The sequence below is a fragment of the Anolis carolinensis genome, chromosome X (assembly GCF_035594765.1).
Source record: "Anolis carolinensis isolate JA03-04 chromosome X, rAnoCar3.1.pri, whole genome shotgun sequence".
Classification (NCBI taxonomy): Eukaryota; Metazoa; Chordata; class Lepidosauria; order Squamata; family Dactyloidae; genus Anolis; species Anolis carolinensis.
Genome location: NC_085847.1, coordinates 10,355,619 through 10,378,361, shown reverse-complemented (window position 1 = coordinate 10,378,361; position 22,743 = coordinate 10,355,619). Strand labels below are relative to the sequence as shown.

At 43.4% G+C, this 22,743-nt stretch overlaps 1 protein-coding gene across 2 annotated transcripts in view; it reads right to left on the bottom strand.

The window, feature by feature from the left end:
* tmem132c (transmembrane protein 132C) overlaps positions 1-21,573 on the bottom strand; it is a 155,667-nt gene extending 134,094 nt beyond the window's left edge. The window contains exon 1 of one of the 2 annotated variants that reach the window (XM_008113645.3): positions 20,905-21,573. In XM_008113645.3, the coding sequence (XP_008111852.2) occupies positions 20,905-20,968 (64 nt within the window). In that variant the 5' untranslated portion in view covers positions 20,969-21,573. The remainder of the gene's footprint in view (positions 1-20,904) is intronic. The other variant, XM_008113644.3, reaches the window with a different exon arrangement.
* Between the last annotated feature and the right edge of the window lie 1,170 nt (positions 21,574-22,743).

Below are 22,743 nucleotides of genomic sequence, written 5' to 3'. Positions count from 1 at the left end.
ATTAAACCGCAAAGCTGCAGAACTTGCTGATCAGAAGGTCGACGGCACCAACCTGCAGATGGGGTGAGCTCCCATTGTTAGCCCCAGCTTCTGCCAACCTAGCAGTACTAAAACACGTGAATGTGAGTAGATCAATAGGCCCCAGACAGAGGAATCTCCTCCAACCATATCATCAGATACTAAAGACTATTTTAATAAGAGGTGCAGGATTGAATTCAGAACCTTCTGCAAGTAAAAAAAAAAACAAAAAAACGGATTTTACTACTAAGCTTTCAATGCCATCATTCCAGACGGTCTTGGCAACTACTAAAAGGCCGTGGGTCAAAGTTGGACACTGAAGCCACACAAACCTAGAAGAATCCCACCCAAAAGTATAAAAAGTAGTGATTAGAATTTACTTCTTGTTTATAGGTTTGTTTGTTTTGGTTTTCTCATGATGTGGATGGTGGTTACCAAACTGTGTATATTTTTCAGGCAAGCCAAGCTCTTTATGGTCCATACTGAAAGTAGGGTTGTTCATGAGATCTTCCAGGCTTTTGACCCATTGAAATCATCAGGACAGCTCCCAAATGTTCTCCAGGATGAGAATAGGGAGGATGAACACCCCAGAAGACTTTCATCCTAGAAGTAGAAGCTCAGGTCCTTGGAGAGAAGAAATCAAAGCCTCTCTCTAAAGCCTCTAGACACAACAAATTGATTTCCAAGACTTGCCATTTAATAGACTCAATGAATTTACCTTACTTGAGCATAACAAAGGATCAAGGCCAGAATCAGCCTACATCAGGGATAGAAAATCATAGAATCATAGAATAGTAGAGTTGGAAGAGACCTCATGGGCCATCCAGTCCAACCCCCTGCCAAGAAGCAAAGAAAAAGAGGTGGATCAAAGCTTGAAAATAGTTACTTCTTGTAGTATGATTTCCAGAATCCCACAGCCACGATGGGATTGTTGACAACTGTAGTTCAACGTCTAGCCTCTATAGTCATCTCAGACTCTACTCTCTCCCATGATGCTCACTTGATTTCATAATGCCACTTTTCCTCCATAGATGTCACATCATTCTCTGTATCCTCAATGTGTACTTCTTCTACCTTCACAGTAAACCCATGAGATTGGGAGGAGAAGGAAGCAAGCAACTGACAACATGCTGTCTTATGATGAGAATATGGACATTCAAAGGCAGGTAGAAGTGATAGCAAGACACAGAATCCTACAGGATGGACTGCCTAGTTCAGTGATGGCCAACCTATGACACGCGTGTCAGCACTGACACGCTTAGCCATTTTTGCTGACACGCTGCCGCATGCAGATGGATTGGATGACTAATGTCTTTTGTGGCCAAATTTGGTGTGATTTGGTCCAGTGGTTTTGTTGTTTACTCCATGGGAATACAACAAAACTAAAGGCCCCCCAACCTAGAAAATTGACAACACAACCCCTCATCCACGTCTCTACGTTCTTACGCTCAACAAAGGATTCCCCCCCCCTCAAACAGGGAAACACCCACTCTTTCAAGGTCCAAACCCATTCGGTACTCATCACTCTTTCATCTCAAAACACAAAATAAAGAGCAACACTCTGAAAACAAAGGAATTCCATCCAGGAAACAATCAGGGCCACCTAACATCTCCCAACAAAGGATTCCCCTCCTCTAAGACACGGAACCACCTAAAAAAAGCCACAGCAACGCGTGGCCGGGCACAGCTAGTGTGTGTATACAGTAGAGTCTCACTTATCCAAGCCTCGCTTATCCAAGCCTCTGGATAATCCAAGCCATTTTTGTAGTCAATGTTTTCAATATATCGTGATATTTTGGTGCTAAATTCGTAAATACAGTAATTACAACATAACATTACTGCGTATTGAACTACTTTTTCTGTCAAATTTGTTGTAAAACATGATGTTTTGGTGCTTAATTTGTAAAATCATAACCTAATTTGATGTTTAATAGGCTTTTCCTTAATCCCTCCTTATTATTCAAGATATTCGCTTATCCAAGCTTCTGCCGGCCCGTTTAGCTTGGATAAGTGAGACTCTACTGTGTGTGTGTGTGTGTGTGTGTGTGTGTGTATACACACATACATACACACACTAGCTGTGCCCGGCCACGCGTTGCTGTGGCGTTGTCTGGTGGTGTTGGTGAGAAATTGTTGAGGTAGTGATGGTATTGAATGTCTGTTGTATGGTAGTCTTTATGTTTAGTATGCACACTGAAGTGGATTATATGGCAGTGTGGAGTCAAGATAATCCAGTTCAAAGCAGATAATATAAGATTCTAAATGGGTTATATTGCTGTGTGGAAGGGCCTTGAGTCTACACTGCCATATAATCCAGTTCAAATCTCATAATCTGTGGAAGAGGCCTAAGTGAGGCCTAACTGTGCCTGTTCCCTGGGCTGAGGAGGTTGCTAGGAGACCAAGTGGGCGGAGCTTAGCCTTCAAACTGGCAGCAATTGGATAAAAACTATTATTCCTCTCCCTGTAATTAGGACTTTTTCTTTTCTTTTTGTTGTATCAACCTAGAGCCGTGAATGACGGGTTGTGTTGTCAAATTTCGAGGTTGGGGGGCCTGTAGTTTTGTTGTGTTGTCCGCTGCCCTGATGCCATCACTCTTTTATATATATAGATAGATATATAATCATATCATTCTATTATTATTCTATTATTATTGTAGTATATTATCATATTATTACTCTTATATTATTCATTATTCGTGACTACATTGAAACTAGAATAGAGAGAAATCAGTGTGGAAACTGCAAGAGGTACCATAGATGGTTGTACATGGAAATAAGGGTAGTAAATAGTTTTTGATTTATTGAATACAGTTATATATTACAATTATGCATTTTTGTTCTTTGCGAAATTACGGGGTTTTTTTTCTCAAAGTGACACACCACCCAAGTCATGCTAGGTTTTTTGGCGAATTTTGACACACCAAGCGCAAAAGCTTGCCCATCATTGGCCTAGTTTGCCTCGCGGTTGAACTGTCCCTGGCTAGACACTTAAATATTGCCTTTCTAGATCTGGCATCCATCCTTTCTTTTCCTCCCCTCTCAATGCCTTTCCCAAAAACAATTATCAAATTGTCCGTTATATCTCTGTTGTTATTTTAATGACTGATGTGTTGAACTTTCGGAATAGGGATCAACTATGTGCTTTGTATCTCTAATTAAGTTGCTCTCCGCTCTGTGAGCATCTGAACCCTGAGAAGAATACTGATCCAACATGGAAGGAATCAGTCTTAGTTATATCACAGTAGTTAGCCTTGGATGAAAGGCAGTGCTTCGAAAAATGGGGCGGGGGGGGGGGGGGGCGGATGGACAGAGGATGACAACCTCTTGGATGGAGTCGAGGGTCATTGACTCTTCTTCAGCTCTCGCCGGTCTGCTCTTGAGCACACTTCATCCAAGGCTGGAGACAACTCAAGGGTCATTATCCGGCAAATAGGCAATCTTGTAAAGAGGCAAATAATTCCCCAGTCTACATGGAAACATCACGGTAACAACAATATCGGAGGCTCTCTTGATGTCAACAAGTAAAATATATAAAATACTAATTAAAGACATAGAAAAAAAGAAAAGACTAACATTAAGAGAATCCATGGGAGGAGGAATTAGGAACAAAGATAACGGAAAAAGAATGGGAGGAGATATGGAAAACAAGACAATTAAAAAACATGTCAATTAGAATAAAAGAAAATTATTACAAACTAATTTGGAAGTGGTATTTAACACCAAGAAGGTTAAATATTATGAATGAGAATAATAATGAAAAAAGCTGGCGAGGGTGCCAGGAAATTGGAACCTACATGCATATGTGGTGGGATTGTAAACATGTAAAAGGTTTTTGGGAATTGGTCATAAGGGAAATAGAAAATATTATGAATATAAAAATTAGAAGGAATCCAGTGGAAATATTACTTTTAATTAAAAAAGAGGATGAGAAAGATAAGAGGGGAAAAAATTTAATAGACATGCTATTAAAGGCAGCTAGATTACTAATTGCAAAATATTGGAAAGGAGAAATGAAAATACAAATGAATGAATGGTATAAAGAAGTTTGGCGAATGGCACTGAATGACAAGCTAACATCAAATTTAAAAGTAAAGAAGGGATTATGGGGAAAAAATGATTTTGAAAGTATTTGGAGAAAATTTCTAGAAAAATTATTGGAAAAAGAAGATGGGAATTTACCTCCAAATGAAGAATTGAACTTTTGGTGGGACTACAGAAGAAGAGATGGCTCTGGGGAAGGGGAGCACAGGGGTGAATGTAAATAAAAGAGGGGGAAATGTATAGAATATGTTTATATAATTGTAACTTTTTCTCAATAATAACAATAAAAAATATTTTTTTTAAAAAAAACAGCACGGATTTAATGGTCTAGGAGCAGATTTTTTTTATTTCTGACTTTATTGAGAGTGTGTTAGATCCATGAGGGGAACATTGCGAGACAGGTCGTTTCAGGCAATACGGTAAATAATTAAATAAATTGGGCACGATATATTTAAAAACGGGAGAAGTCTTGAAAGCTCCTTCCACGGCCATTCAGGTGGAAGAAAAAAAGGTCAAGACCATCTATGGAAGTGTGAAGGGCATATTCCACTGAAAACTATCATTCTCTGGAGGTTTTTAAGCAGAGGCTGAATAAGAGTCAGGAATGTGTTGTCGAAGGCTTTCATGGCCGGGATCACTGGGTTTTTGTATGTCTTTTGGGCTGTCTGGCCATGTTCCAGAAGTATTCTCTCCTGACGTTTCGCCCACATCTATGGCAGGCATCCTCAGAGGCATCCCATAGCTATAGCAGTTGCACAGAACATCTCTTTGACTTGAAACATTGCACTATATTCCTCGGCCCGAAATTATCTTAGAATATAATATTGTATTTTAGTTCTAGTGGTCCCTCCAGGCCATCCTTTCCTCCATCCCAGTGGTCTTTTTTTCTTTTTTCTTTGCAGATTCATATGTTATTTGAGTGATTATATTCCTTCTGCTTATGCGATTGTTTTAGTCAATTGTTATGTTTTGTTTTTAATTCTTATAGCGTTTTATAGTGTTTTCAGTGTTTTATTGTACAATGTTTTATGCTGATTTTATATTGGAAACCGCCCTGAGTCCCTTTCGGGAGAGAGGGCGGTATGCAAATAAACTTTTTACTTTTTTTTTTTTTACTTTGTGAGGTATGAAAAAACTAAGCAAGGAATGAGAGACACAGGATCCTACAGGATGGTGCCACAGGCAACTGCCTAGTTTGCCTCGCGGTTGAACCGCCCCTGGCGAGACACTTAAATATTGCCTTTCTAGATCCGGCATCCATCCTTTCTTTTCCTCCCCTCTCAAAGTATTCAGGATAGGATGTTCTCACGTGGCAGGTTGAGGTTGGACTGGATGGCCCTTGTGGTCTCCTCTAGGTTTCTATGTTATGTTTATGGGTGGGAGATCCTGAAAGTTGCAGTCCAAAAACAGTCTCTTGTCCTAGCTTCATGAAGATGGAGTTCACCAGAAGCATAAAGGATCTCTAAAACATTCGTATAACACTGAAACAGACACGGGCAGAAATGGCAGTGTGGGGTGGTCAACTAATTTGGAGATGCTTGGTAGGCTATCCTCAACTTGTTAGGAAGCATTGTCGCCAAACAGTTTGCTTCCCAAAATGAGGTAGCACTTGATGCTCTTTCCATGACAACCAACAGAGAACATTACAAGTCCAGCCATGTTACTGCAGATAGAAAGCTGCGTAAGCATTTCTCCTCATCACTGACGGTAAAAAGACAACAACAACTTGTTGATGAGTAGCTCCAAAGCCTTTCAGCTCCCTTCTTCTGCATTCTCCTCTTTAAACCATGTGGGGACTGGAGAACTCTACAAAGAGAAGATGCCATCATCTTCTCTTCCAATACAAGGCAGCCCACTATCATGCCAGGTAAATGCACCTGGCAAAGACAGACAGACCTAAAACAGATTCTACCTTCCTAGTAATCTATATATATAAAAGGGTAATGAAATTTCGGCCTAGGACAAAACAACAAAACTACACATCCCAGAAACACTAAACTTAGCAGCACAACCCCTCATCCATGCCTCTACGTTCATACAACAAAAAGAAAAGAAAAATAAAGTCCTAATTAGAGGGAGAGGAATAATTGTTTTTATCCAATTTCTGACAGTTAGAAGGCTAAGCTCCTCCCACTTGGTCTCCTAGCAACCCACTCAGCCCAGGGGACAGGCAGAGTTAGGCCTCACTTAGGCCTCTTCCACACTGCCTATAAAATACAAAATATCTGATTTTAACTGGATTATATGGCAGTGTAGACTCAAGGCCCTTCCACGCAGCTATATAACCCATTTATAAATTTATAAAAAATAATAAATGTGCCATATATTATTGAGTATAAGCTGACCCAAATATAAGCCAACCAGGACCCTCACCCGAGTATAAGCCAAGGGGGGCTTTTTCAGTCTTAAAAAGAGGGCTGAAAAACTAGTCTTATACTCGAGTATATACAATAATTTACGACACCATAAAATCATCCAGCAGCATGTGGAAGAATGAGGAAGTACTCCATCAAGGACTCGGTGTCACAGTGCGTGAGGATTAACATGCCAGGCATGGTGCCTTCATATGTCCAACTCATGCAAGGTGCTGGAGATGCTTCTACTGTGTCCTCCACTTGGTTTTGGAAAATCCAGAAGCCAAGAAGAGGAAAAACATCGCCAGATGTCTCTCTTTAACGGGCCACTCATCCAGACACATCTAGGACAGTATTCTAAAAACATGGCCCTGGTCTTGAGATCAGCTATGTAGTAAATTCGCCCTTGCAAAAATTACACATATCTTGGAAATAACTATCATGACAATACCCAAGTCACCCTTTGGCAAGGTGCAAGGATTTCATTCTCTCTACCTGCATATCTGTAAATAACCTCCAGCATTTGCAAACCAATGGTGCTTGAAAAAGCTGGCCCAGTGTCCACAGGTGGCAATTGGCTCCTATTTCCCGGTTCCGTCCTGTTGGGTTCAGTGAAAATTAGCAGCTGCAGAGACATCAATACTGTATCATCTTCTCCATGGTGGCTGGCTAGTCATTGTTTGCTACTCTTTATTCCAGGTTAGCAAAGAGATAAGCCTTTTGTTTCTACCGTACACAAAGGAAAAAAATATTCTGATTACACGGATTACACAGAAAATAAGACCCACGACTCTCACTAAGGCTGCATTAATGCAGCAATTTCCCGGAGCTTAGGAACATTTTTGTTGGCACTTTCCCGTTGAAAGTTATAGAAGGTTGATTTTCTAACATTAAGAAAAATTTAATGCAAACAAATTCATCGCTTGATTAATTATTCCTTTGATTCGCCATTTAGTCTATCAAACTGGCAAATTTTAAAATGGCCTTTAAAAGGATGGAAGCAATGAAAAACATCACATTATAATCACTAGTGGTGTAACGATTAAACTAACAAATGTTTAAATCTCAGCGGAAAACAGCGGTGCATTAACAGAGGCAAATCACATTCTTTCTAACAATTTCCAAGTTTTATACTTCTCGTCTCCAAAACACTGCTCATATATCCTCTCTGTAATTTGTGCAATTTCTCTGCAAAAAAAAGCTTACGCTCAAACTGTGCCTTATGACAGATAAAATCCCTACTTTTTTATATAAAAATCCACAGCCTTGGTGTTGATAGTGAAGGGACCATGGGCCAGAAATTAGTAGACTTTTGCATATATAGCTTTATATCATACTAGCTGTGCCCGGCCACGCGTTGCTGTGGCTTAGTCTGGTGGTGTTGGTCAGTCTATATTATGTTGTATTTATGCTGTGACCTCCACCCTTCTTTATAATCACATTAGTAGTAGTATTTGAAGTATGTTACCTTCTTCAATTTTTGTGTTGATTGATAATTGCTTGAGATCCCTGTTGTCTTTGGTTTGTTGTTAATCGTGATGTCTGATTCTGCTGAGTGCGGTTTATATTTTTATTGTGGTACAGTAGTCTTTTTTTTTTTTGCCTGTGTAGGTGTTTATTATTATTGTTGTTGTAGTGGTCATGAAAGGTGGATAAATTAGATGCTACTGTATTGTTTTTTGGAGGCCCAGTGTAGCACTGACTGGCCTCTCAGCCTCAGTGCCTGGCTGCTTCTTGCCTGTGAAGGTGTTGATTCTTGTTGTTGTTGTCATTGTTATTATTGTAATTGTTTTTTGGAGGCCAAGTGTGAATGTAGGGATTGGGGAGGTGGATGAGCACTGAATGGCCTTGTAGCCTCAGTGCATGGCTGATTCTTGCCTGTGTAGGTGTTTATTATTAGTGGGTGAGTGGATGGATAGATGAGTGGATGGATAGATAGAGTGGGTGCTCTCCTTGTTTCCTTTATTCCTATGCTGTTCCCTTTCTCTGCTCCGATCCTGAGCTCGCTGATAAGAACACACTGGTCAGAAAGGAGGGTAAATATAACCGGATCAATGGTCTTTCTCTCCCTTTTGCTCTTGTTATATCATATTAGCTTCATATAGACAACAAGCTCTTTGTATGAGCCAAAGTGACAAAGGACCTATGCCACTCCCTTTCTCTTAAGCTGGTACCTTTCTCCAGAAAGTTCCAAAGCCAAATGCTAGCTTGAGATCAACAAGTGAGATCATAGACACCACTTGTGCCAAAGAGGTGTGGAGGTGAGGAAGATCCTCAGTAATTGGTCAAGTTTAGATAAGCCGAGATATATATTCTTTGTTTACGACGCCACGCTTTTGGGGTGTACGGCTGTCCCGCCTTCTCATAGCTACCCTGTTTCCCCTAAAATAAGACTTCCCCAGAAAATAAGACCTAGTAGAGGTTTTGCTGAATTGCTAAATATAAGGCCTCCCCCAAAAGTAAGACTTAGCAAAGTTTTTGTTTGGAAGCATGCCGGTCAAACAGAACACCAGAGCATGCAGGATCAGTAAATGTACATACCATAGAGTGTTGTACATGGAAATAATGGTAGTAACAAGAAATTCTTGATAGGATTGTCTGGTTATGCTGGTTTGTGATGACAACTACTGTACAGTAGATAATAAATGTTCATTTGTTTTGTTCAACAATAAATGTGAATTCTTCTTCATGAAAAACTAAGACATCCCCTGAAAATAAGACCTAGCGCATCTTTGGCTTTTGTTGAAGAAAAATACAGGCAAGATAATGAAAAGAACGAATTGGGATGATCTTCAGGACTATCTGGATAATCTGAGAAAATCAAGATTACGAGAGACAATTTTACTATTTTTTTTCTTTAGTAAGAAAAAATATTATCGAATAATAATAAAATATTATCCAAGAAGATGGAATGGAAGTCACATTTTTTTTTTGTTTTTTTGTGTGTGGGTATATTTTTGTAGATTGTAGACTTTTAGCTTTCTCTCTTTTTCCTACTTTTCTATACCTTGATTGTTCTCACTCTTTCGATGTAGTATAAAAAATTTAATAAAATTCTTTTTTTAAAAAAAAGACCTAGTGCATCTTTGGGAGCAAAAATTAATATAAGACACTGTCTTATTTTCGGGGAAACACGGTATGTGAAAATAAACTTTGCTTTTGTACTTTCACAAGACTGGATTTTCTGTCTCATTGCCTCCTGTGCCAGAACTCCTTTTTGAGATAAATTGTCTTACAATAGGAGGCTGTGAATTAAAAGGTAGAAAGAAGCCATAATGGTAGCAAAAACCGGTTCCAGACTAGCTTCTCTAACATCACCGCTGACTATCTGTTGACCTTCCTTTTGACACCACTTGTTTTCTCCTTGAAAACAAAAAAAAAATGCACTCATGTCTACTCCAAGAATCACCCACAAAATGACAGAAGTGCAAACGCAAAACAACAAGTCAACATTGGTAGCAATACCATCAGTGCACAGAATAGGGCTTTCTTTTGATATAGGACAAAGGAAGGAAACATCAGGCTTAATCCCATGAAGTGTCCCAGAGTAATGTCTCGTTTCTGCAAGTTACTTCAGTTCCCCAATACACAGTATGTTAGGTGATTACTCCATCAACAACTGGCTTTTTCAACTGGAAGGCCAAGAAGTGTTTGTTGTAGCTCAGCAAGTGGCAGAAGATTTTTCTGATGATCGGTCAGAGAATGAGGGGCATGATGGGTTTCAAAGTGAGGAGACTGTGACTGATCGGAGAGAGTTGCAGGCAGGTGAGACCAATGCAGGCAGCAGGGAAAAGCAAAAGTTCCAGTTTCCTTGAGAAAAGGCCTTGGGGAGTGCTTGGGAAACTAGATTAGGCCTGAGAACACAAGGAGTGAAAAACAGACAAATGGGATATTCTCAGAGAATCCGAGATAATGATGTCGAGCTAGAATTTGGAGGGTCGCTCTCAATAGGCAAGAGAGACCGCAGACCCAACAAATAAGAGCTCGTTATCCTGGTGAGAAAAGAGAGCCTCTAGATAAAGGATTCCCCTTGAATTTCCCAAATAAATCTCACCAGAAAATTGAAGAAAATGCCACCGAGTTGTTTATTGCGATCCAGCTGGAAAGGATGTCAAACCGCGATCATTCGTCAAGCAGACGTCATTTCCAGCTGGATCGCAATAAACAACTCGGTGGCATTTTCTTCAATTTTCTGGTGAGATTTATTTGGGAAATTCAAGGGGAATCCTTTATCTAGAGGCTCTCTTTTCTCGCCAGGGTAACGAACCCTTATTTGTTGGGTCTGCGGTCTCTCTCTCCTATTCTAGCTCGACATCAATAAGACCACGAAGGCCAGGTGTCTTCGGCATGATTTCATGGGTGCCTGGTTGGGCTTAAATTAAGTGGTGTGGGCTTCAAGCCTCTCAGAGGAGACAACGTCTCCTGTCTCTGCTCTCAAGTCTTTGATTCAAATATTCTCAAGTTTCCTGTTGTGGTTCATGTCTTTGTTTCCGGAAAGGGTTTATCTTGGAAAAAGGATGTTTCAGTGCTAGATTGCAACTGTACTGGGGAAAGTCTTGTTGTTATTTCCAACTCCAGCCTTTGGAAGGCTGATGTGGCTCCCAATGAAAAAGAGTTTGGCACCACTGTCTTAGTTAAAGCTATTCTTAAATGAGGAAATATATACAAATATGCTCTGCGACTGCACTCTTGAAATGACACTATTCAGGAACAGCAGCACATGGATTTTTGCTGAGCTATTTCAGATTTAGAAGTGGCAGTTCAAACAAGAGTGGGGGCATGGCTGGATCTCCCATGCGAGTGACCCAAAAGAGCAAGAGATGCCAAACGGGCCCTCAGCAAATGTCTTAAGTGGCTTTGTCAGTGTCACGTTTAGACAAAGTACACTCTTCGAGAGCAAAGTTCATCAAATTGACTGGGAGGACAAGAATTCCTGTAATTTTCGCAGCGCAAACGCCACTGTGTTCATAAGACCGAAGCTCGAGAAATTAATACAGTATTCCTTGCGAAAGAGAACGAGAGGGAAAGGAGAGAGAATAAATAGGGAAAGAAGTTGACATCCTCAGGTCAATTCTCTCGCAAGTGCTTAAAAGGGAAGGGGGGCGGGGGCACGGAACCCGAGGCTGTGTATTGACCCAAAATAGAATGAGCGTGTACATAGAGAGAAAGAGCCTTTCAACTTACTAACTCGAACAGACACTGGAAGCGTAAGAGCAAAATTATCTGAAGCCAAACACATCCTCCTTGGGCTTTTACCACATCTTTACCGCTCAAGAAATATTATGATTATTTTTTAAAACTGTGAACTTTTGAGTTTGTTATTTCAGTGTATTTGAAAGGAGGCCCATCTATAGTATGGGGCAGTGGGAGACAATTCTGACATAACGCAATGACTAGAAGCTTCATGAATCCCTCATAATGCAATGTCTAGAAGCACCCATAAAATCATGCCACAGACACCTGGCCTTCGAGGCTTTAGCTCGGATTCTCTGAGAATATCTCGTTGAAGTATTTCTGTGTTGTCGAAGGTTTTCATGGCCGGGATCACAGGTTGTTGTATGTTTTCCGGGCTGTATGGTCATGTTCTACTTCTAGAACATGGACGTACAGCCCGGAAACATACAACAACCCTGAAGTATTTCTGTTAGACCAGTGGTTCCCAACCTGTGGTTCATGGACCACCAGTGGTCCGCAAGAACTAAAATATGGCCTCACAATTACTACGACGGATAATAACACAGCCCAAACAAAATAAAATTTAGGTGGCAGCACATTGTTGGCTAGGAATAGAATATTATTATTACTACTCGGCTGTACCCACTCACTTTGCATTTCATAGTAAACAGAACCACATCCAGACATTGTTTCATAACAAAAAGTACCCCATTGGTGGACCTCCCTGGCCAGACAATTACACCACAAGGTGTTCTAGTATCCCAATGGCAGGGTGATGTCACTTACATATTAATGCCTGCTATGATATAGGAATGTGCACGTTATATACCAGTTTATGCTCTTAGTGTGGGGTTTTCCTTAATGGATAGTGATCTCTCAGACGAGTATGAGAGTGTATTTAAGAGTGTAGGATCAGATGTTAAATGGGTGAGCTGCTAAGAAGTAGCACAATATTCAGCACCGACCACAAAACGTTTCAAAACTAGCGAAGCTAAAAGACTGACATTTCAAGCAAAATTAGGTTTGGTTGGGCTTCATGCTGCTCATGGTATGGAGCCTGTTTGTCATCATAAGATGATACGGTGAGGATCAGGGTATGAAAAGTGGCCACAATGGCTGCTCTTTGAGTCCTTCCAAGTGTGAAACAGGCAGTGTTGAGTTGGGGAGGTAGACAGTGTTCCCTCACTACTTCGCAGTTCGCTTTTCGCGGATTTGCCTTTTCGTGGTTTTTCAATATACGATGTTCCCTCGCTACTTCATGGTTTCCTTTTCGCGGATTGGCTATTTCGCGGTTTTTCAATATACAGTGTTCCCTCACTACTTCGTGGTTCGCTTTTCGCGGATTTGCTGTTTCGCGGTTTTTCAATAAACTCTAAAATACTACTATAAATGATTAAAAAATTACAATTTACAGCCTAAGGAAGGGAGGAAGGATAAGCCGAAGGGAGAGAAAAGGAGCCCAAGCAGCAACGGGAGGAGAAGGAGGCAATTTATCAACACACGATTGGTTGATAAAGACTTACATAGTGCATAACTACTAAAATAATGTATAAATATTAAAATAAATATAGTGTCCCTACTTCGCGGATTTTCACTTATTGCGGGTAGTCCTGGAACCTAACCCCCGCGATAAGTGAAGGAACACTATCTACTTTTTTGTGGCTCTAGTCCAGTGGTTCTCCAGATGTTTTCGCCTTCAACTCCCAGAAATCCTAATAGCTGTAGGCCAAAACACCTGGGGAACCACAGGTTGAGAACCACTGCTCTAGTCCATATGTCCCCAAGGATTTGTTCCCAAGTGTCCTGTGTTAGGGAGTTTCAGAAAACTGAGCATGTGGCCCATAGGTCACCCTTTGTCCACTATGTCCTACATTTGGCTACCAGTGGCATGTTTGCCTTGTTCAAATCAAAGTGGAATCATCAACATCAAACCCGGCAACACGGGCTAATTTCCCTAGTATGTGTATTACCGTCTGTGTATTTACATCCTAGTCTTCAGACATTAGTTTCCACAAAACGTTCACAATCTGCTTTCAATTCCTCAGAGTCACCATTCAGCAATTGCTGATGTCGCCGGAGTAGAATACAGCTAGCCCTGAGTAAGCTCTTTGGCCAGGTCTCGGATCAATACAACTGTTGTGTTCAGCTGGAACATTGTGCTAAAGATCATTACCTGGCTGAGACTTGGTCCCAAGGACATTCTTTTAGCAACCCATATCATTATCATGATTTGTGGAGCCAGAGAGGTGTTTCTAACATTAAGAATTGCCATCGAGAAGGTTAACTGGCCTCAACATACAAAACAGTCTAGTCTATGATAAGCAGATGTCTCAAGTGGCAGATGCCAGAAGGAAGTGAGGAACATCTCCAACAGAAGAGGACGGGGACAGTGCCGGTTGGCATTCTCTTTGGCCCATCAGCTAGCCCACTGTCCTCAAAGGAACGAATGGATGCTGTCATCGCCATTAAGGATGAAGAAAGATTCTACTGCCAGTCTGAGGGAGGGAAGAGATAGTCACGGAAAGAGTTCTCAAGTGTTTCAGAAGGCAAAATGCCATAGGAACACCATTAATACACTTGCTTCCGAAGGCCAAACAAACCCACTTAGTGCATTTGTTTAGCGTAGCTTCATTTAGAGAGAAAAAAAATCCCTGCAGGAATCTTTACTACTTTCCCTATTTTATTAGGAAAGCTAATGGCTCAGAGGTTCCCAGCAGCAGCTGCTATTGAAACTTTGCGCTGGCACCTCTGCAGACCTTTTCGGTGCCAAGGCTACCTGGTTGTGATGGAACAAAATGCTTTTTCAAGGCCTGGTTGTTTACGCCACCTGCTCCAGACCCTCTTCCTTTTTTTCTGCGCTGCACTCACCCATTACCCACTTGAAGAAAAAAGCAGTTCACTATTTCCGATGCACGGTCTGTGACACTTCTGACTTGAAACCGGAACACGTACAACATGGTAAGTAAGATGTTGAAAGTTCTGGTCAGAACTGTAGGGCCATGTAGACTGTTTACACGATGTCATTTATATAGAAGTAAAAGAGAAATGGGGCTAATATGCACCCTTGTCTCACACCAGTTGACGTTTTGATTTCATTTCTCAGGGCTCCACTGGGTCCAAGTCTGACTTTCAATACTATATCAGAATACGACGTAATGATTAAAGTAATATTTTGTCAATGCTTGTGGCAGCCAGAGGCGGTCCAACCGCCAGGAAATCTAGGCATTTGCCTGTGGCGCCATCGTCCTGGGGGCGCTATTAAGGCCCCCAGGAGGGTGGCGCCACTCCCGCCTCCTTCACCTTCTGGACAGGCCTTGCCGCCACGGCCTGAGCCTTGTTGCCATGCGGCCCGCGTGGCCTGGCCATGCCTCCCAGCCTGCGCGGCCTAGCCACGCCTCCCGGCCCACACGGCCTGGCCCTTGTTAATGTGGGATTTGTGTATTGATAAGTGTTTAAATGCAATTTGTGCCATGCTTGTATTGCAACTGATTGCATCATCCAGAATGTACCATAGTGTGGAAAGAGTTAATTGCCAAGAAGCTATGATGGAGCTTGATGTGTGGCTGGAACTAGGGAGTATCCAGACACAAGTGTTTGTGCATAACGATTGCGTCAGTTCAGTTGAGTTCTGTCTGCCTAGAGTTTGAGTCAAATTCTGTTGGAGAACAGAACAGTTCTGTGTTCGTCTGTTGTCTGCAAGACTGTTTGTGTTGATTACTATTGCATACAGTAAAACTTTGTAAATAGTTTTACTAACGTCTCTGAGTGTCTCTTTGTTCTGCGTTCCACTGTTTCCATCGAACTACTGCTGTGTTGCAAATACTCTTCCCACCGCCGCCTGGGCCTTGCCGCCACTTGGGCCTTGCTGCCATATGGCCTGCGCAGCCTGGCCTCACCATGCACCCCACACCATGGGGGGTAGGGGCGCAAAAATTACCTTTGCCTACTACATTAAAATACCTAAAGACGGCTCTGTTGGCAGCCAGATTTTCTCATAATGTGTTGCGGCAGATCAAGATTCCAGCCATGGTAAGGAGAAAATAAAAAAGAGCCCCCCTCTCCATTGCCTCAATGTGAATGATGAATGAAAAATCACCTAATATGAATGGCGAGAGGTTCAGGATGAACCAAAGGAAAGAAACGCCCATGGTTCCACTTGACTCTAGCCTCTCCTTCTCTCGTCTTGCTTTGTCGTTTCCTTGCGTCTCTTTTTAGATTGGACCCCCCTTGCAGCAACAACCTGTCATCTTCTTGAACTTCATAAAGTGTCAGGCGTGCTAATTGCCCTATATAAATAACCTTTTTCTCCCTCTGCCTCTTTGCACAACTTCCTCTCTGCCCGTTCCAGCCAAGTTCTTTTCGAAAGGAAAAGGAGGCGAGGGAGACCCTAATTCATTTCGCCCAGCCCGTCTCCCCCTCCCAAAGACACACACAATGAGGCAGCCTCCAAAACTTCAGGGCTCTCATCTGGGAACGGGGGAGCCGAGAGGCAGCCAGAGGCCTGCGAAGACAGTTACAAAAGCCAAGTCTTTTCTTAGTAAGCTCTTTACGTCATTCTCAAGAATGCAGCCAATGCCAACAGGATAAGACAAGAAATAAATTTGTTTACGGGTCAAGAAGAATACAGAGGAAACAACACCGGCAACACAAGAGCCGAGGCCTACATCTCTCTCTCTCCCCTCCCACAAAGTCACCAATATTGTTCCTCAGCACCTTCAGCCGTCAAAGTCACCGCCAGACAGTTCGTTTCAAGAAGACGTTTAGTCCAAACCGAGTGCCAGCTGCTCAAACATCACATCGTTGAGAAAAGGAAGAAACAAAAAGCCTTGCTGGCATCTTGGCAGGGAGAGATGGGGGAGACCTGCTGTAGAATTCAGATCAAGATATTAAGGCGAGATGAAAAGGACTTTCATCAAAGAGCCCAAGATTTGTTTTGCTTGGCAGCCCTGTACGGCAATCATTGTGTGTTTTTGTGGGGTGGGGGGACCGTTCAAATATTGTCCTTCACACTGGCTCACGGCAGAGGAGAGAGAGATTTTCAACTTATATGCAATGATACACACAAATCTTCCAGATCTAGACAACTTAGGAAGATGTTAACACCACATCTGTACTCCCACTCAGGTTTTTATTAATCTTTCCCCTTTTTAAAATCACTATTCTGCACCGGAGGTGCATTTCCATGGATCGAGATAAACACAGGGAAGAGTTTTCCCCAAGATGAGGTGGCTGATGCTCAGAAATGCTCAACCATCTTCTGAAAGCTGAGAAAATGGTTCCTTCAACTTTCCCCCAGAAAGAGAGGAAAGGAGCCTTGCTAGTTATAGTTCTCCGCCTTGATAACTTCTCAAAATGTCAATATTTGGATTGTCCCAGAAGGAGGTTTTGGCTGATATAATCTATACCCTAATAGCTTGATGGTGTTTTCTTAGGGGTTTACTATATTTATTATTAGTTACTTCTCTATTCCTTTCCTTCAGTGAGCTCAAGATGGTCCATGTAGACGAGTGGTTCCCAAATCTTTTTTTGACCAGGGACCGCTTTGACCAGGGACCGCTTTGACCAGGGACCGCTTTGACCAGGGACCACTTCAACCAGGGACCACTTCAACCAGGACCACTTCAACCAGGGACCACTTCAACCAGGGACCACTTCAACCAGGGACCACTTCAACCAGGGACCACTTCAACCAGGGAACACTTCAACCAGGGAACACTTCAACCAGGGAACACTTCAACCAGGGAACACTTCAACCAGGGACCACTCTCCAACATTAGTACCCAATAGTTTACGAATCAACTTTTGGCCAGCTTTAGATTCGGTTTGGTTATTTGGGGTGCTGATTCAGAAAACTGCATTGGATAGACCACGTCCGCTCTCGTTTCTGATACAGAACATATGCCATCCAGTAGTCGCCATCTGCTTGTCTACAGAAAACCATATTTAGTAATCTAGAGCTCATGTAGTCTATCCAATGCAATGTTCTGAATCAGCACCCCAAATAACCCCAGGAACCGGCCTAAAAATGAAGACACCAAGAAAAAATTTTTTTTGGTTGGGCTGTGTTATTATTTGTAGTAGTAACAGTGAGGCCGTAGACCATATTTTAGTTCTTGTGGAGCATTGGTGGTCCATGGACCACAGGTTGGGAACCGCTGATGTAGACATTCTTCCTTTTTTATAATCTGACAACAACCCCAGATGAAGTTGAAAACGTACGACTCTCCCATTGCAACCGAGTGATTTTCATGGCCAGGGTTTGGCACTACACTACTCTAACCACTGCACCACACTGTCTTCATGCTTACTCCGAACGCTATGGATTTAGAAACTCTATACAGCAGAGGTGAAGGATTGATCATGCTGCAGATGCTGCTGAACTAAAAATCCCATCATCCTTCAGCACTGGCATGGCTGGCAGGGGTTAATGAGAAATGGATACCAACAACACTACGGGATGTGAAGCCATCTCAGTCTACGTTCCTTCTCCTTTGGGAGGGTGGGCTTTAGTGTAATATTAAATGCATTTCTTGTATTTCAAGTCTGTTGCACTCAGGAAAAAACACTAAGGAGTTGGGATGAAGTATAAGGTAGGAAGGGGAAGGCAACCAGCTCTACATAGGACGACAAAGTGTTTCAAAAAGTTGGAAGCGCCTAACTGTCAGTTAATTGTCAGCCTGGGAGTGTAGTTCTATGGGAAAGAGCTCCCAAAGGAATACGAGTATATGACTTCACTTTGCCTGTTGACTTATTGTGAACCTTATGGATTTCATAGGGTTTTCTGAGACAAGGTGCTTTTGACAGCTCCTTCCTCCGAAACAGAGCCTACAGCGTCTGCCCTTGAGGCAAACGGGCCCTGGAGAACATCTCGCCGGATGGTTTCTGAAAGAGCGAGCAAGCCGAATTCAGCAAAAAGAACGACGGCAAAATAACAATTGCAGGGAAAGCATGGAGTTCAAGAAGGATGCCCTCGTGACAAACACAACATGGTTGTTTTGCTCTAAGCATAGAGACGCACTTGACTCGGCAGTCGTCCTTCTCACCCCCAAATGCCAACAAGTCAATAGGAACAGAGTCCGTAATGCAGTGTCACAACAGCAGTGTCTGCTGCCTTCCTGCCTCTTTGTGTGCACACACGCTTCGGGTGGAAGAGGAGCTAGAGAGCACCTCCTTCCGTTTGGGAAATCTTCCCAGGACGTTTAGTGAGAAGTTGGTGTTCCCATGTCCTCGGGAACGGCACACACATGTGAACAGATGCAAGAACCCTGAGAATCTTCTCAAACTAGAAAAGATTGGACAGCGGACGCTCCATAGAAACATAGAATCCTAGAGTTGGAAGAGACCTGGTGGGCCATCCAGTCCAACCTCATGCCTCTACTACTTGGAATAGAAACTCAAAAGCCTCCAAAGAAGGAGTCTCCAGACCACCACACTCCAGGAAGTTCTTCCTGATGTTCAGGTGGAATCTCCTTTCTTTCCTGTATTTTGAAGCCCACCAGGTCTCTCCCAACTCTAGGCTTCTAAGATCTGGAGGAAAGACTGTAGGGACAGGTTGGGAGACATCTAATGTAGGGCTAGTCATTTGTTCTGGTTCAAACGAGCAAAAGTAAACAACTTGCTGGAGATAGTGAAAGACAAAATGTTCCATGACAGAAACACTGACCAAAGGAAATACTGGTAGTTAAGAGTTACATGTAATTAGAGACAAGATGTACGTTGTATAAATAATAATAATTAAAAAATAATAATATATTTATAACCCGCTTCCATCCCCCCAAGGGGACCCAGAGCAGATCACATGGGGACCAACCCCCAGGTTTGCCCATATTTTGGACTTCAACTCCCACAATTCTTAACAGCCTACCGGCTGGGTTGCTATGAGTTTCCCAGGCTGTACAGCCATGTACCAGAAGCATTCTTTCCTGACGTTTTGCCCACATCTATGGCAGGTGTCCTCAGAGGTTGTGAGGTCTGTTGGAAACTAAGCAACTGGGGTTTGTATATATATATATATGAAATAATGTCCACGGTGGGAGAAAGAACTCTTGTCTGTTGGAGGCAAGGGTGAATGTTGCCATTGGCCACCTTGATTAGCATTGAATGGCCTTGCAGCTTCAAAGCCTGGCTGCTTCCTGCATGGGGGGATGTTAACTGGAACTTGATTGATAGCAGTCTGGAATTGCTGGATGGAGAGCATAGGAGCCTCCAAAGGTTGGGTTGAGTTGGATGGAGAGCATAGGAGCCTCCAAAGGTTGGGATGAGTTGGACGGAAAGCTCAGGAGCCTCCAAAGGTTGGGTTGAGTTGGATGGAGAGCTCAGGAGCTTCCAAAGGTTGGGATGAGTTGGACGGAGAGCTCAGGAGCCTCCAAAGGTTGGGTTGAGTTGGATGGAGAGCATAGGAGCCTCCAAAGGTTGGGATGAGTTGGACGGAAAGCTCAGGAGCCTCCAAAGGTTGGGTTGAGTTGGATGGAGAGCTCAGGAGCTTCCAAAGGTTGGGATGAGTTGGACGGAGAGCTCAGGAGCCTCCAAAGGTTGGGTTGAGTTGGATGGAGAGCATAGGAGCCTCCAAAGGTTGGGATGAGTTGGACGGAAAGCTCAGGAGCCTCCAAAGGTTGGTTTGAGTTGGACGGAGAGCTCAGGAGCCTCCAAAGGTTGGGATGAGTTGGACGGAGAGCTCAGGAGCCTCCAAAGGTTGGGTTGAGTTGGACGGAGAGCTCAGGAGCCTCCAAAGGTTGGGTTGAGTTGGATGGAGGGCACAGGAGCCCCCAAAGGTTGGGATGAGTTGGACGGAGAGCTCAGGAGCCTCCAAAGGTTGGGATGAGTTGGATGGAGAGCTCAGGAGCCTCCAAAGGTTGGGATGAGTTGGATGGAGAGCACAGGAGCCTCCAAAGGTTGGGTTGAGTTGGATGGAGAGCTCAGGAGCCTCCAAAGGTTGGGATGAGTTGGATGGAGAGCTCAGGAGCCTCCAAAGGTTGGGATGAGTTGGATGGAGAGCTCAGGAGCCTCCAAAGGTTGGGATGAGTTGGATGGAGAGCTCAGGAGCCTCCAAAGGTTGGGTTGAGTTGGATGGAGAGCTCAGGAGCCTCCAAAGGTTGGGATGAGTTGGATGGAGAGCTCAGGAGCCTCCAAAGGTTGGGATGAGTTGGATGGAGAGCACAGGAGCCTCCAAAGGTTGGGTTGAGTTGGATGGAGAGCTCAGGAGCCTCCAAAGGTTGGGATGAGTTGGATGGAGAGCACCGGAACCCCCAAAGTTTGGGTTGAGTTGGTTGGCCAACCCTACTGAGACCCTTCCAACTTGGCGGCGCAAAGAGACTCACCTCTGCCCAGGAGAGCTGCCCAGAGCAAGCCCAAAGCCAGTCCCCCGTTGGGCCAAGGGGCCATGGCGAAGGAAGCCTCCAAAGAAGGTCGGCGCGGTCCTTTCCCGACTTTATCCTGCGCTCCGGAGCATCTCCTCCAGGAAGTCCAGGAAGGAGAGGCCCTTGGGGAAGCCTCCTCCTCCTCCTCCTTGGCAAGGACTCATTCAGAGAGCCTGCTTCTCCCGAAAGGAGCAGAAGAAGTCCAAGACAGGGGGGCAGGGCTTGGGAACCATTCCTGGTGCGGAAAAGGACGCTCGGCAAACTTTTCTCCTCCGGACTCTTAGGCTTGGAGTCTTGCTTGTTCCTTTCTCCCCTTACTTGGGGGTGTCTCCACTCTCAGTCCTGTTTTGGGAGCAATTCCAGAGGCGACCTTGTTGATTTATTGCTCCATCATCCATCCATCCATCCATCCATCCATCCATCCCTCTTTCTGTTTCCTCTTCAGGGGAATGAATCCTCCTCCTCTCTTTTCTCTGCTGCCTTGGATTTCTCACCAGTAGAAGGAAGGAAGGAAGGCAGAGCTTCAGCAAGCCTGGAAAGAGCCAAGAGCCTGGGAAGGAAAGGCGCAGACTTTACGGGAGAGGATTCTCCATCGGAAAAGCAGCGCAGCCGATCGGGAGGAGGAGGAAGGGGGGGGGGGGGTTAGGGGGCGACAACCTTGGGGTTTTCCTCCAATCACAGCACAAGGGGTGTGGCTTCTTTCTCCTCCCCCCCGGGAGCCCTCAAGTCAACTTTCCTCCTGCCTCATCCATCCTTCAAGAGATATGGAGAAGGAAGAAGCCTGGCAGCCTGACATCTGGGAGATGTTGCATCAAGGCTTGATGTTAGCAAGTGGTGGAAAGGAGACAGGTGAGGCTCATTCAGACACACACACACACACACACACACCCTGCAAACACTTTCAAGCCTCACCTGGAGCTAGACTTCCCCTCTATGTGTTCACTACCATCATGATCCTTACTTGGTCATTTTCTTTTTATTCTTTTCTTTTATTATTTTATTATTTTAGTTTTTATAATTTTATTATTTTAGTTTTATTGTTTTATTATTATTTTATTATTATTACTAGCTGTGCCCGGCCACGCGTTGCTGTGGCGTTGTCTGGTGGTGTTGGTGAGAACTTGTTGAGGTAGTGGTGGTACTGAATGTCTGTTGTATGGTTGTCTTGATGTTTAGTATGCATTTGGTTGTTTGTGTACTGTGAAAGTGGTGAGGGTAGAGGGGGGTCTATGTCCCTGTGTAGTATTGCATAGTATTTATACGTTGTCCATGTGTTGTGAATGCTTGGATTGTGTCCTGCTGCATAGTAGAAAGGGTTGGGCTGGATGGCCCTTAGGGGTCTCTCCAAACTCTTGTGCCTGTCCCCTGGGCTGAGTGGGTTGCTAGGAGACCAAGTGGGCGGGACTTAGCCTTGTAACTGGCAGCAATTGGATAAAAGCAATTATTCCTCTCACTCTAATTAGGACTTTATTTTTCTTTTCTTTTTGTTGTATCAACCTAGAGCCATGGATGATGGGTTGTGTTGTCAAATTTCGAGGTTGGGGGGCCTGTAGCTTTGTTGTTTTGTCCGCTGCCCTGATGCCATCACTCTTTTATATATAGAGATAGAGATTATATAATTTTATTATTTTAGTTTTATTATTTCGTTACTTTATTATTTAATTTTTATTATTTTATTATTTTAGTTTTATAACTTTATAATTTTAGTTTTATTATTTTACTAGCTTTGCCCGGCCACGCGTTGCTGTGGCTTATGGGAATCCTTTGTTGGCCAGATGGAATAGCAGTGAATAGCCTTGC